Source organism: Lontra canadensis, unplaced genomic scaffold (genome assembly GCF_010015895.1).
Source record: "Lontra canadensis isolate GAN:19392208 unplaced genomic scaffold, GSC_riverotter_1.0 scaffold17, whole genome shotgun sequence".
Taxonomy (NCBI): Eukaryota; Metazoa; Chordata; class Mammalia; order Carnivora; family Mustelidae; genus Lontra; species Lontra canadensis.
This window is the reverse complement of record NW_022631011.1, coordinates 26042878-26058766: the sequence shown is the minus strand read 5'-3', so window position 1 is coordinate 26058766 and position 15889 is coordinate 26042878. Positions and strand designations below refer to the sequence as shown.

Here is a 15889-nt window from a genome sequence, read left to right as displayed (position 1 = left end):
TCCTAGGCCACTGCTAAGGGAGGTTTTTCTCTGGTATTTGGAACAACTTTTAATTTCAGGCTAGGAGAAAACCTAACTGACCCCTGGTTTGTACGGGTGAATGCAGCAATCCCTGTGATTTAATCCATTAATGGGACAGCCTTACAGGAATGATTTGGGCCCCAACAGGGTTTTTCTTTGTCTGTGGTGGTTATTATTCTGGCTGGGCTTATGAATGCCTGAATGGCTAATATATAATTGAGCAATGCTTCTTAGGCTATTTAATTGTGCCTCTAACTATCCACAAACTGAGATACCTCACTGGTCACCTCCCTAAATTTAAATTGTCAAGGCAGAAGGGATTTACATGACTCAAAGGCATTCAGGACTCAAAATTAGCTTACTTTGACTCTGGCCAAAGTTGTGCTTGGTAATAGGATAGCCCTTGATTATCTTTTAGCCAAGCAGGGAGGTACTTGTGTTGGGGTCAGTATTACCTGCTGCACCTGGACTAGCAATTCTGGGGACGATGAAAATCATTTATGTAAGATCACTGAGGAAGCCACTTTTAAAAAGATGACTTGGTGTTGGTCCTGGGTATCATGGTTGTAAAGGCACTCCAAACACTGGGAATTACCTTATTTATTATAATCATAAAAATTTCCTAGTGTGTTATATTCTCTCAAAAGCTTTAAATGCATGTTTGCAGTCTTGAACTACCAAGTAAATGATCTCCCTAGGACTGGTCAGTCTGGAGTTTCCTGGTTAACATGAGTGAGGTAATCCACCTAATAAGACCCTTTATCTTTCAAAGGGAGGTGAAATCTTGCTTGAAATAATTTTTTTTTTTAGTTTATGACTTCCTTGTCCTGCCTTAAAAATTGTTTTCCTTTCTGTAGTCCTTTAGAGCTCTTGTCTACTAGTTATACGGGATGCTGCCCAATTTCTGACTTGCTGAATAAAGCCAATTAGATCTTCAAATTTACTCAGCTGGAATTTTGTTTAACATTGTTTTAGTTATTTTAATTCATTAATTTATGATTAACCATTACTATTTCATTTTTTAAAAAAAGATTTTATTTATTTATTTGACAGACAGAGATCACAAGTAGGCAGAGAGGCCGGCAAAGAGATAAGGGGAAGCAGGCTCCCCGCTGAGCAGAGAGCCTGATGCAGGGCTGGATCTCAGGACCAGGGATCATGACCTGAGCCGAAGGCAGAGGCTTTAGCCACCCAGGTGCCCCTAGCCATTACTATTTCAAATGCTATCTTATTTGATTAGATAGCTTATTTGATTAGATAGCTACCTTATGCTATCTTAATACGGTTAAACTGTCAAATTTTTTATTTTTATTTTTTAAGTTTTTTTTTTAATTTTTTATAAACATATAATATATTTTTATCACCAGGGGTACAGGTCTGTGAATTGCCAGGTTTACACACTTCACAGCACTCACCATAGCACATACCCTCCCCACTGTCCATAACCCCACCCCCCTCTTCCAACACCCCTCCCCCCAGCAACCCTGTTTGTTTTGTGAAATTAAGAGTCACTTATGGTTTGTCTCCCTCCCACTCCCATCTTGTTTCATTTATTCTTCTCTTACCCCCTTAACTCCCCATGTTGCATCTCCAGTTCCTCATATCAGGGAGATCATATGATAGTTGTCTTTCTCCGATTGACTTATTTCGCTAAGCATGATACCCTCTAGTTCCATCCGGATAAAAAGCTTCCAGGACAAACAAAAACTGAAAGAATTTGGAAACACCAAACCAGCTCTACAGGAAATATTGAAAGGGGTCCTCTAAGCAAAGAGAGACCCTAAAAGTAGTAGATCAGAAAGGAACAGAGACAATACACAGTAACAGTCACCTTAACAGGCAATACAACGGCACTAAATTCATATCTCTCAATGGTTACCCTGAATGTTAATGGGCTAATGCCCCAATCAAAAGACACAGGGTATCAGAATGGATAAAAAAACAAAACCCATCTATATGTTGCCTACAAGAAACTCATTTTAGACCCGAAGACACCTCCAGATTTAAAGTGAGGGGGTGGAAAACAATTTGTCCATGCTAATGGACATCAGAAGAAAGCAGCGGTGGCAATCCTTATTATCAGATCAATTAGATTTTAAGCCAAAGACTATAATAAGAGATGAGGAAGGACACTATATCATACTCAAAGGATCTGTCCAACAAGAAGATCTAACAATTTTAAATATCTATGCCCCTAACGTGGGAGCAGCCAACTATATAAACCAATTAATAACAAAATCAAAGAAACACATCAACCATAATACAATAATAGTAGGGCATTTTAACACTCCCCTCACTGAAATGGAGAGATCATCCAAGCAAAAGATCAACAAGGAAATAAAGGCCTTTAATGACACACTGGACCAGATGGACATCACAGATATATTCAGAACATTCCATCCCAAAGCAACAGAATACACATTCTTCTCTAGTGCACATGGAACATTCTCCAGAATAGATCACATCCTCGGTCCTAAATCAGGTCTCAACTGGTATCAAAAGATTGGGATCATTCCCTGCATATTTTTAAACTGTCAAATTTTAAAAACTATTTTAGTCTTTAGTCTTTGAAGTATATGACATTACTGAGCTTTCCTTTTTCTCCCCTAGTTTTGAGATATAACTAATATATACCATTATATAGGTTTAAGGTGTATAAAATAATGATTTAATATATGTATATAATATGAAATAATTACCACAGTTAATTTAGTTAGAGGCAAGGCTTTCCTGAAAATCTTCCCTACTTTGACTTTTATAAGCGTTTTTCTTCCTGTGACTGTTCTCTATTTTATCTACTTCTTCTTCATCTTTTTTTCCTTTTTTTAGATTTTTATTTATTTGAGAGAGAGAGCATGAGAAGGGGTAGGGTCAGAGGGAGAAGCAGACTCCCTGCTGAGCAGTGAGTCTGATTGGAGACCTGATCCTGGGAGTCCAGGATCATGACCTGAGCTGAAGGCAGTCACTTAATTAACTGAGCTATCCAGGTGTCCCTTGTCCTCTTCTAAGAGTTTTTCCCAGAATCTTCCTTTGTCTATCTCTTAAGTAGTGTTGTTTCTCAAGATTTGATCCTCTGCCACTTTCCTCTACATAGTCTCAGAAATATCATCCACATTTAGGTTTAAGAGCCACCTATATGGTGAAGACTCTGAAATCTGTATTTTCAGACCTAATCTCTCCCCATGTTCTGAATCTATTACTTTGGCTTCCTTTTGGATGTCTGTGTTCTGCAGACGGCAAGCTCAATATCACCAGTACAGGGCTGATTAGTTGCACTCATTTTTCCTCCCCAAGGTTGCCCACACTGGAAAAAATGGAAGTTACTGTTGGTACTTCTTTCCCTCCCAGCTTTTACAGTCTGCCAAAAATTGCTTGAGGTCTACCTCAACATTTCCTAAATCTGTCCCCTTCCTTCTATTGCTACTGTAATACTTTGGTTTAACTTCTTAACAATTTCAAGTGCTTCCCCACAAGTCACTTTTCTATGACCAAAAGGGTTTTGAAAAATGTGAACCTGATTAGTGTAACTACAGGTCAGTCTTTTCCTCCAAATGGGAGTTTATACTTCATTCAAACTTGTTATATTTATCTACAGCCTATACTATAGTGTAGCCTATACTATATAGTAGGCATTAAAAAAAAAGTTTTATTAATTTCAGAGAGACAGAGAGAGCATGAACATGGAGGGAAGTGGGCAGAGAGAGAATCTCAAGCAGACTCCCCACTGGGCATGGCGGGGATGATCTCAGGACCCTGAGATCATGACCTGAGCTGAAATCAAGAGTCAAGGATCAACCAACAGAGCCACCCAGGTGCCCCACCTATAGTAGGCATTTTATAACTCCCTGGGGCGTCCCTTCCAGGTTTTCCTGCCTACGGCTTTTAAAAAGTTTCAAGTCAATTTGAAAGTCTGCAGGTTTAGTGCCCATTCCAACGAAAGAGAGAAATCAAACTGAAGGAACTTAAGTGAAGATATCTTAAATAACCCACACACCTGCAGAGTACCTGTTTAAGTAGTCCTAGCTCCTTATCTTCTTTCCATTGTGTGATGTTATAGAAACCCCAAATTATAATAACAATAGTATCATGAAAAGGCCCACTTATCTAATGTTAAGAAGTTTGCTATATTTTTTTGACTGGGAATTCTTTCTAATACAAAGTAAGTTTTGATAGAATTTGTTAACTTGAAAAAATTTGTGAAATGCATAGGTTTTATTTCCAGATGAGAAAAACAAATTTCTATTCTGAGTAAAGACAGGATTTTGTACCTTGAGATGTCACAGTACTAGTTGAGTTAACAGTACTAGTTGAGTTGAGCTGAATTAACTAGAGTTTTCCTTCAGTTGTATGGTGTCATATAAACAATACCTTTTATGTGAGGTTGAGAAATAGCTTCTTAATCAACTTTAACAATATTTAAAGGTTACTGAATCAATAGTAGTGTTATCTTTTGGTTATATTGGTTATATTTATATTTATATATATATTTATATTTATATATATTATATTATATTTCAAGTATCTTAGAAGAAGGAACTTTGGGGCACCTGGGTGGCTCAGTGGGTTGAGCCTCTGCCTTCGGCCAGGGTTATAATCTCAGGGTCCTGGGATCGAGCCCCGCATCGGGCTCTCTGCTCAGCGGGAAGCCTGCTTCCCCCTCTCTCTCTGTCTGCCCCTCTGCCTACTTGTGATCTGTCAAATAAATAAATCAAATATTAAAAAAAAAAAAAAAAAAAGAAGGAACTTTATGAAACATTTTTTGGAAGTAGACTTCTATTGGCATTTGAGTTCCCCTGAATTTCATAGTGCAGAATGAAAAATGTGGTTAATAAAAATCTCTTCATTTATCATAGCTACTTTGCCTCAAGCCCCAAGTGATACATATCTACTTTTAAGGTAGCCTCCTCAAATTCCTTATAGTATAAAGAGATATTAAGGGGCACCTGGCTGGCTCAGTCCAAAGAGCATGCAAATCTTGATATCAGGGTTGTAAATTTGAGCCCCATGTTGGGTGTAGAGATTTACTTAAATATATATAAAACTTAAAAAGAAAAAGGTATATTAAATTATCTGAAGTTGAAGGAGATAATTCTCCATTTATTTTTATTTTTATTAAAGATTGAATTTACTTATTTGGCAGAAGCACACACAGCAAGAGAGGGAACAGAAGCAGGGGGAGTGGGAAAGGGAAAAGCAGGCTTCCTGCTGAGCAGGGAGCCCAATGCAGGGCTCCATCCCAGGACACCGGGATCATGACCTGACCTGAAGGCCGACACTTAATGACTGAGCCACCCAGGCACCTGGGCAATTCTTCATTTAAAATCAAGGATAATTTACTCAGTATTTTATTATTTCATCATCAATGACATGTGTAGTCTAGGATGTTTATTTATTTTTATTTTTTTAAAATATTTTATTTGACAGACAGAGATCACAAGTAGGCAGAGAGGCAGGCAGAGAGAGAGGAAGGGAAACAGGCTTCCCTGCTGAGCAGAGAGCCCGATGCAGGGCTCGATCCCAGGACCCCGGGATCACGACCCGAGCCGAAGGCAGAAGCTTTAACCCACTGAGCCACCCAGGCGTCCCTGTTTAAGTTATTTTAAAAGTTACCTCAAATATTTATAAGTCAAGGGAATACTCAATTCTCCTTTTACATAATATCTTAAAAATTCATTACTTAAAAGCTACAAATTCATTCCTTAGAAACTACAAACCATCTTTAAGAGTTAAAAATCTTATTTTTGCTTTTAAAAACTATATTTTGTTACTTACCTGTTCTAAAGTATCCTCTAACCCCATTTTTTTATTTAGAGCTTTATTAATTTCTTCTTCAGTTTGGTTCAAGAGTTCCTTGAGTGGTACCTATAAAATACATAGGAATATGGGTTACATATAATATATGTAAGTACAAAAGCTCTCATGAGGCATCTATGTATTGTGATAGAAGGAGCCACTTTTGGAGGAAAAAAAGTGAAGCCATTTAGTTTTCACACTAAATTAATACACCATAAATAAGACAATAAAAGTAATTTTTTTCTTTAAAAATTTATTTATTAAAGAGAGAGAGAGAGAGAGAGAGAGACGCAGACAGAGGCATGCAGGGGTGGGGCAAAGGAAGAGGGAGAGAATCTCAAGTAGACTCCCTACTGAGCAAGAAGCCTGACTCCGTCAGGGCTTGATCTTTGGACTCTGAGATTACGACCTAAATAGAAACCAAGATGATGCTCAACCTAGTGAGTCACCCAGCAGTGACAATAAAACTAATTTTCAATGTAATTTCTGTAACTATAGAATCCAACTTGCTTTTGGTTTTGGATACTTGCAAAATTTTAGATTTGCTTATGGATTCTGCGGATTCACTGCTATTATTCAAATATTTTATAAATACACTTATTTTAATGCAGTGTCTTTTCTGAAAACAATTTATATTTTTCTCTTAATCCTTTTCAACTGTTTAATCTTAAAATTATCTGCTTGTATTTCTTCTTTCTGCTATTCATTGGAATTCTGCTAGAATAGCAAGACTTGAAACATAGCATATGTCTACCAGCAGCAACTGACTGGTTGAAAAAGCTACAAAATGAAGACTCAGAGACTGCAAAAAGAACCACGGACTCCTTGACATACTACTTCAGAGAGATCACCAGGGTGAGTTTTTCCATGAATAAAGCAAGGTGGGTATCCAGCATAGGCAAATGTTTACCAGTTTATTTAAGAATGATGAAAGTCAGAAACAGCCAGATGGAAAAGATGCATAAGGCAAGGTACTTGGGAAGGGGGACAAAGCTTCCATACCCTCTGGGTGTGCCCTGCATTTCCATGTGTTCACCAACCTTGAAGCTCTTATTGCTTGTATTTCTTATGCTTATCCTCTATTCTACTAATTTTCTTTCAACACAGTACCTCATTGTTTCCCATTATTATTATTTTTTTATTGACATCAAACTCACACTTTAAAATGGTTGAATTGAAATAATTTAAAATGAATTTAATATAAAACTACCTCTTTTAAAGCATACAGGTAAGTGGCATTTAGTACATTCAGTGTTGTATAAATACCACCTCTCATTCCAAATCATCTTCATCACCAAAAGGAAAACCCGTGTTACTACGTTTTTTAGTAGGTCTTCTGAAGTTATTGTTTTTAATTTTGGCGCTCTTTTTTGCAAGATGCGATGCCTTTTTTTTTTTTTTTAAAGATTTTATTTATTTATTTGACAGACAGAGATCACAAGTAGGCAGAGAGGCAGGCAGAGAAAGAGAGGGGCAGGCTCCATGACGAGCAGAGAGCCCGATGTGGGGCTCGATCCCAGGACTCTGGGATCATGACCTGAGCCGAAGGCAGAGGCCTTAACCTACTGAGCCACCCAGGTGCCCCGATGCAACGCCTCTTTAAGAACTTTTCTCCAAATACTACTTATAACAGTTGGGGTTGCACCTTCTGGATACTATTTCTATTATTATGTAAAACTATTTCCAGAGACCATAGTAAAACCTTTCCTCTTTTCTTAGAATGTGAATTCTTTTGGTATTAGGTAATCCTTTCTACAGTGATTTGAAGCAGGTAATTATTTTCTTGCATCAGTGTCAAATTACTTAAAATAGTAGTGCGTAAACTATCTGGCTGCCAGCCTGTCTACCTGCCTACCTAGCTATTGCTTGAGAAACAATTCAGTAAGACTGTATGTTTACTGGATGGATTTTTTCTATTGAAAATGAGTCTAGCTTTATTTAATTAAAGTCTGTTCACCAATAAACTGTGATCTCTGGAAATGCAGGAATTGTATCTTTCTGGGTATTTCATCTCCAACACCTAGCTGGTGAGGGGCATACTATGTATTTAATCAATAATTTACTGAATGCATGAATGATTCTCAAGGGAAAAATGCATAGCTTTAGACCCTGACATTCTTTATTAAAAAACTAAGTATTTTGAAAAGTGTCATTTTTGAGGGGGCCACTAAAATACTAAAATCTGTGAATAATTGAGAAGATGCAATAGAATGATTTAAAAATTTTCTTCTATAAATTATATCCTTGTCCATATTTAAAAATTAGGTGCAGATTTTTCATTATTGACTAGTGTTACTTAATCCCCTATTATATTTATGCCTTCACACATGACTTTATGAGTGTCCTTGTGCCTGAAGCTCTTTCCCACAGACCATCCCAATAAATACCTCATCTTTCAAGATTTCATTCCAGGTTCACCATCTCTGGGGACACTTCTCCTACCCCCAGTTCCGGCAAGAATTGATTTCAACACCATAACTTGTGAACATTTCTAATAAAGCACATATATAGCAATTATTTATTTACTTAAGAGCAAGGGTCAGGTAATTTTTCTCTTTTCAGTCCTGGTGTCTATATTAAATATAATCAAAGTTTCTATTGGTTAGGTGAGTAAATAAAGTAGGTAGAGAGGAAGAAAAGGCTTTATAATTCAAAGAGGATGGTACAATAAAGACTTTTAAATACCAAAACAAAGGAGGATTAAAAGTTTCAGTGTTTTATTTCTATGTTCAGTCCTCATTTATGAAGATGCTGAAGTTTAAACTCTTACTTATAAGTAAATGAACAAGACATTAGTCATATCATTTAAAAATCTTTTGAACTACTTATAGTACTTACGTAAACTTGAGCTCTGTATTTGACAAGGCAGTTGGCACCAGCTTCAGGATTAAACTTAATTTCAAAGTCATAACCTTTGGAATTTTCAGCACCTTTAGGGATAAGTTTTAATTTTCTGGCCAACTTGTGATACTCTGATAATTGTGTTTCAATCTGTAGGAAGAGAACACAAAAAGAAATATTAAAGCAAACCAAACAGCCCCTTTCCATATGGTTTCAATTGGCATTTCTGCAATTATACATAAAAATTACAGTATTTTTTATAGTTTAGTAATTTGGTTTATTTGAGTAGTAAGGGTGGCAGTTTTAAAATGCAAAGAATGAAAGATTTTATTCACACTAAATCTGTGTAATTTAAAAATTGTAATTAATTAGTAAGCAATATGCTACTCTTCTTTCACTTACTGGATAGTTTGGAACGAGAATCCATATTTAGGTATTAATTAAAATTTACTTTTTAAACTGTCAGAGAAATTATGAAACCAAACAAACCTTGGTATCATCAATGTACAAAATAAAATATTTCATTTCTCCAAAATAAGTGAAATGCAATCATAGAAGTCACAAATTTCATTTTAACAAAAATATTTTAATAACAATTCCATATTTCCCGGTCTTCTTCCCTTCCTTCAGGGCTCTGTTCAAATTACATCATCAGAAAGGCTTTTGCTCTATATTTCTCAATCCTCTTTATTTTTATTCATAGCACTTACTAATACCTGAAGTATTTATTGATTTACTTTCATTGTAAGCTCCATGAAAGCAGTCCCTGCAGGACTCAGAATAGTGGTTGGCATTTAGGAGGTACCCAATATTTGATTAAATAAATGAATTTGCAGAGTCTAGACAATTTATTTTCATACTGCTTCCTCCATTTCATTTTCTCACTGTTGTTACCTATCTACAAAACTGAAGACTTTGAGTGAAAGAATGCAATGGGGGAAGAGCACCCACTGAAACTTAATTTGTAATTTCCAAAAATTTATCAGCTCTCAAAAGCAAGGCTACTTATATATTACACTTAAGATTTTTAAAAGTTATTTATTTAAGTATTTTTACTTAAGTATTATTTTTAAGTATTATTCATTTAAGTAATTTCTACACCCAAAATGGGCTCAAACTCATAACCTCAAGATCAAGAGTTGCAAGATCTTCAGATGAGTTAACGAGGTGCCCCACATTTAAGATTTCTTACTAATGAATCAGGAAAAAATTTCAACTAATTTGTAAGATAGTAGCTCTCTAGGGATTACTAAAATGTGTAAGCTCTGTTTGTCCTTATACTAAATGGTTTTATAGGTAGTTGCTTCTGTTCTTCACTAGCAGTTTATTTATCTGAATGAAAACAGTTTTCACAAGCCCATGCACTTTACGACGTCTTACTGCAGGGAGAGCAAATGTGTGGCACATTTATTCTTCCCACACGCAACTCAGAGAGTGAAAACCGATCACACATTTTCCTGATGAGCAGATGTTGGTTCAATGGTTATCTTAACATAGAGATCCAAAAAGCTACACCAGCCAGAGGTGGCATGTGTAATAAAAATTAATTCACAAAAAAAGATGATGGATCAAATGTTCATATTAAATTTTTGCATTCTGCTATCATTTTTTTAATCTCTCTCTCATCTAGTACCCTAAAGTTTTCTTCTTACTGTGTATGGCTTACTCTGCCCTAATCAGATCACTGCTTACCTATTTCCCACAATTTTCTTCTTTTGCATGATCCTCCAAAATAAAAAACAGCATTTATACAGCTAATTTTAGCTAGTCAAACTCAAGAGTTCACCTTGTCCAGAGATTCAAAACTTCCCCATTCTCACACAGTGCTTGAGAAATAAAATATATTAATGTTTGTTGAAGGAGCTTATTTCAGATTCACTGATGTAGTTTAACCACATCTTACATTATTAATAAGGAAACTGAGACTATGAGAGGCGAGATAACATGCTGAGTTCAAACAGGTATATGATGGAAAATCCAGGGTTAAAATACAGGTTTACCAAATTCTAGGTTCAAAGACTTTTGGGATCACCACTACAGCCTATTTCTTATAAATGTCTATGTTTCCCCTTAATACACAGGGACAGAGGTTACCTAGAGGGTAGGATGAGGGAGTAAAGACAGTCAAGGCAAAGCAAAAGTATGGTGAAACAGGGATTAAAAAAAAAAAGGCAATGAATGTTTACTGCTCATACTGAACTGTTCTTTCCAGATGAAAAATTACATATGTAGGTGTGCAAACTACAGATTTTTAAAAATATAGAAGAGTTAAAACCTGACTAAGAAACTACTTGTATTATGCCTATAATGTACTTTATAAGGCGACTGGGATGAAAAACCAGTATTGTCCCTTTGGGCAAAAAGAGATGCTTTGAACTACTTTTTTCATTTTAATAACAGTGATAAATATTTTTAAGAAATAATGTACTAAGGAAAGTGCTGGCACTAATATGATAAAAAACCACATTACCTTTGGAGCAAAACAGAGACTAAATCTTTCTCAGTGAGGTATATATTTTAGTACTATACCTACCAATAAACAAACATTATAACTGAAAATACTAGGGTAGAACACTTCGAAGGTTAATTTTGAAACTCTCTAGTTTATTTTTTCCATTAAAAAAAAAGCCCTTTGAAAGACACATTTTATTACCTTTTCTTAAAAAAAGAGTCTTAAATAACTTTTCTTAAGAATGCGATAGTGTATAATAGCAGAAAAGATCACTTTGGAATTATTTGACAGGAAAGTTTTATTTGGTTCCTAGATAACCTGTTAACTTATTGCTCTTTTAGAATACGTTGGTGTCACATGCATGATTATGCTAAATCATTAAGAAAAAGTTCATACCTACTGAGAGCTACATTAAAAAGAGTAAAGACTGCATAGCTAGCAAGAAGTATAGCAAACAGAAGTATAGAACATTTATTAAGGGATTGCCAACAAAAATAAGGATAATCTTTATCTAGAAATTCATATGGACAATATGCACACTTTCTCAACAATGGTGGCTAAAAGGGTAATGTGCTACCTATAAAACTGAAATGAAGGGGCGCCTGGGTGGCTCAGTGGGTTAAAGCCTCTGCCTTTGGCTCAGGTCATGATCCTGGGCTCTGGGATCAAGCCCTGCATTGGCCTCTCTGCTCAGCAGGGAGCCTGCTTCCACCTCTCTCTGCCTGCCTCTCTGCCTGCTTGTGATCTCTGCCTGTCAAATAAATAAAATCTTAAACAAAGAAACAAACAAAAAACTGAAATAAAGTCAAGTAATTTGGTTCTGGTGAAGGTCACTAGTGACTGCTGTTACGGAATCTGACAGAAACTTTTAAATCCCCTTATTGCATTTGACAATGGTAATTCCTTCCCGACTTCCTTTCTCAGTTTCTATCCTCGTGATCTTTCTGGCTAGTCCTCACTTACTTGTAGGTTTCTCTTGAGGAACCTTTGTCCACTTTAAGATGCTGGTGCTCCCTTCCTCCTGTGAATCCTCCCTTGGTGAATTCAGCTACCCTTGTGGTTTCAGTCACAATACATACTGATTTTTACTTAATCTACATTGCAAACCCTCATATTTTATGCTGAGGTTCAGACTCAAAGAAAAATAGCCTGTTAAATATGTTCTCTTGGATGCCCCATGGACGTAACAGGTCCAGCATACCAACCCTATTCCTGACTGGCCACTTCTCTTCTATTTTGGAGTGAGCACCAAGCCACTCCAAAGGGTGCAAGTGAATGCATCCTTTTTCTTTCATCAGGTCTTACTCACTCTACCTCCTAAGAGCACCTCCTAAGTCAGAATCCACTCACTTCTTTGAATCTCCACTAGCACTATCTAAATCTAGCTCATAACTTCTTACTGCATTACTGCCACAGATCCTTAACTGTTTTGCTCCCTTCCAATCCATTTCTCTCATGACCAAAAATGAGATCTTTCTGAAATGTCATATGTTTAAAAATCGTAAGGACTTCTTGGAGCTTTCAGGATAAAGTCCAAACTTTCAAATATGAAAAGAATCATTATCGTCTGGTATATGCTTTTTCTCTTGAGTTTTCTTTTGGTGTGCCCCTATCCCTTGCTATTAAGCTCTAGCCAGATGAAAAGATTCTGATGCGAGTACAACACACTATTTTCTCTCTGAGTTTTCCCATGTACTTGTTTGCTGACTCCCCTACCCTTGCCAAGAGAACTCTTACTTACACTTCCCAAATCAGTTCAGGTGTTACCTCTTCAAGGAAACCTTTCTAAAAATTACCTCATACAACTTCCCACACCACAAACACTACATCTGCATTAAGAATACTGTATGTTTCCTCAATACCCTGTGCAAACATCTTTTAGAGGTCTGATCTCATGGTCTCATATCAACTAGACTGGAAGTTTCTTTAGGGCAGAGTCTGTCTTTATATCTTTATTCTTCTGAGCTCAGCATGGGAAGTGACACACAGCAGATGTTAAACAAATGTTTGAATGGTGAATAGGTAAATGAAGGATGACTCATAACCTCTTCTAGAATAAAAGGCATGTGATTTATGAATATTATTTTCATGGACTTAGAGACATTTTTGCTTATTTCTGGGCTCACTGCTAAAAAATACAGACTACCTTAAATCTGATGGAGAGAAATTGGGGTGTTAATGAAAGTGACATGTGTGTTTTAGTAAAATGTCAATGCTAAAGTTTTAACTCTTTAGCCAATTTATTTTACCCATTCAGTTTTTCTTAATAGGTGTAGACCTTAATGAATGTCAGCTCTAAGTTGCAACTCTGGAAATGGGATGACATACCGCCTCTTTTCCTCTGGCATATTTTAGCTCTTCATTCCATAACTGCTGTTGTTCAGCCTCTAGGTCCTTGGTTAATTTATTAATGGTTTGTTGCAATTCATTTCTTTCATGATTTATTCTCTCGATGTCTGCAACTGAGTACTTCTGGTTATCGACAATATTCTGCAGGCGAGTATTCTCCTGTTTCATTGTTTCATATTCTAGTTCTGCATTGAAGAAAACAAATTTGTTAAGTTCTTTCAATTCCTACAAAGAAATTGAGGCTGTTATTTATTTTTCAAACATTGTTGAGCCAGATTTAAATTTTTTTTTTAAGATTTTATTTATTTATTTGTTTGACAGAGATCACAAGTAGGCTGAGAGGCAGGCAGAGAGAGAAGAGGAAGTAGGCTCCCTGCTGAGCAGAGAGCCGGATGTGGGGCTCAATCCCAGGACCCTGAGATCATGACCTGAGCCAAAGGCAGAGGCTTTAACCCACTGAGCCACCCAGGTGCCCCAGATTTAAATTTTTTTACCTCAGTCTCTACAACCCAACGTAGGGCTCAAACTCACAACTCCAAGATCAAGAGTGGCATGCTCTACTGACTGAGTCAGTCATGCACCCTGATGCCATTATTGAATAGACTTGATTAATATGTCTAAATTTCCAAGTTATGTACGTTTATATTTTTCTCTTCTCTTTGTGGGGATGATTCTATTTGATCTCACTTTGTTAATAACATTTCTGAAAGATGATACAACTAAAATTTTGTTAGAAACTTACTTCCCTATTGGCTTGCATGATTTTCAGAAAGTGCTACATGAAAAAAATACGGCCCCACACATAATGATTAAGAATTCTTACACTTAAGAGGGATAGTCTGCCAATGTTCAGTTCAAATGCTTTTTATACTCCAGCATGATTCTCAGCAATAAGTCAAAAAACCCACAAATTCTTCACAAATATAAAAATATTTATATTCAAATACATCACTTTATTCTTATTCATGGGCATTTTCAGTAGTTTGATCAAACAGTAAGTAACTACAGTGGTTAAGTTCTTGCTCTACTTACCAAAGTTTTTTTTTAAATATTTATTTATTTGAGAGAGTGTGAGTACAGGTGGGAGGGGCAAAGGGAGAGAGAGAGAATCTCAAGCAGACTCCACACTAAGCAGAGCATGTTGTGGGGCTTGATCTTGATCCCAGGACCCCAAAATCATGACTGGCGCTGAAACCAAAAGTCATATGCTTAAATGACTGCACCACCCAAGCGCCCTTCTACTTACCAAAATCTATAATCAAGAATGAGTATATTATTGTACTAAGACAAAATGATGCTTACAAACAGGAAATGATCATGCAAAGGGCAAGAAAAGTTATCAAACTTAAAATATTTGGGGTTATATAGAATGGTATTTTCCAACCTTTTGTTATTCACAGCTTATAAATATGATAGTACTTTTAAGCAGGCTGGAATAGATGGATGAGAATATGCTGACCAAATGGGCCAAGACAATCATTCCATGGGTTTACAGGATCAAGATCTTAGCTTCGTTATAACTCATTTGTAGCACGTTCTTGTGAAGTCCCACGTTTGAGTTCAAAATAAAAATAGATGAAGTAAAACATTATATATTTATCACAGGAATCTGTACAAAAAATCCACAATGTACATCCATCCATTTATCTTTCTTTCTCTCTTCCTTCCTATCTCTATATCTATTTATATCCAGACAGTTTAATTAGGTCTCTTTGATTCTTGGCCGTGAGTGACTTTAAATAATCATGAAAGGGGCACCTGGGTGGCTCAGTGGGTTAAAGCCTCTGCCTTCGGCTCAGGTCATGATCTCAGGGTCCTGGGATCAAGCCCCACGTTGGGCTCTCTGCTCCACAGGTAGCCTGCTTTCCCCTCTCTCTCTGCCTGCCTCTCTGCCTACTTGTGATCTCCATCTGTCGAATAAATAAAATCTTTAAAAAAAATTATGAAAGTTAAAATACTCAGAATAAAAACGTCTTAGGTTAAGTTATAAAAATTATCTCAAACTAAATCAATCTGGAATAGTAAATGATGGCTAAAGTATCTCTCTCACCTTTTTAGCTTGCAATTATGGGGAAAAAATTCTCACAAGAAAAGTAGGAATATGAAAATTCTCTTGATAAATACCAATGAGGAAGACAGACTATTATAAAGTATTGATTTAACTGCATTACAAATATATTTTTTCAAAAATATTTTATTTATATGTCAGAGAGCGAGAGTGAGCACACAAGGGAAGCGGCAGGCAGAGGGTGAAGCAGGTTCCTTGCTGAGCAAGGAGCTGATGTGGGACTCGATTCCAGGACCTTGGGATCATGACCTGAGCTGAAGGTAGATGCTTAACTAAATGAGCCAGCCAGGCATCCCTGCCTTACAAATATTGTTGTGATAAAAAATTAGTTTATGGCTTCTTGTCAACACGGAGAACAAATGTTC

The 15889-nt window shown here is 36.5% G+C and overlaps 1 protein-coding gene across 3 annotated transcripts in view; it reads right to left on the bottom strand.

Annotated features, from left to right (window-relative positions):
• The window catches only part of NDC80 (NDC80 kinetochore complex component), a 51752-nt gene that overhangs the window by 15481 nt on the left and 20382 nt on the right, over positions 1–15889 (bottom strand). For all 3 annotated transcript variants that reach the window (XM_032859813.1, XM_032859814.1, XM_032859815.1), the window contains exons 11-13: positions 13436–13641; positions 8653–8805; positions 5794–5883 (exon numbers count right to left, since the gene is read on the bottom strand). In XM_032859813.1, coding sequence (XP_032715704.1) covers positions 5794–5883; positions 8653–8805; positions 13436–13641 — 449 coding nt within the window. The remainder of the gene's footprint in view (positions 1–5793; positions 5884–8652; positions 8806–13435; positions 13642–15889) is intronic.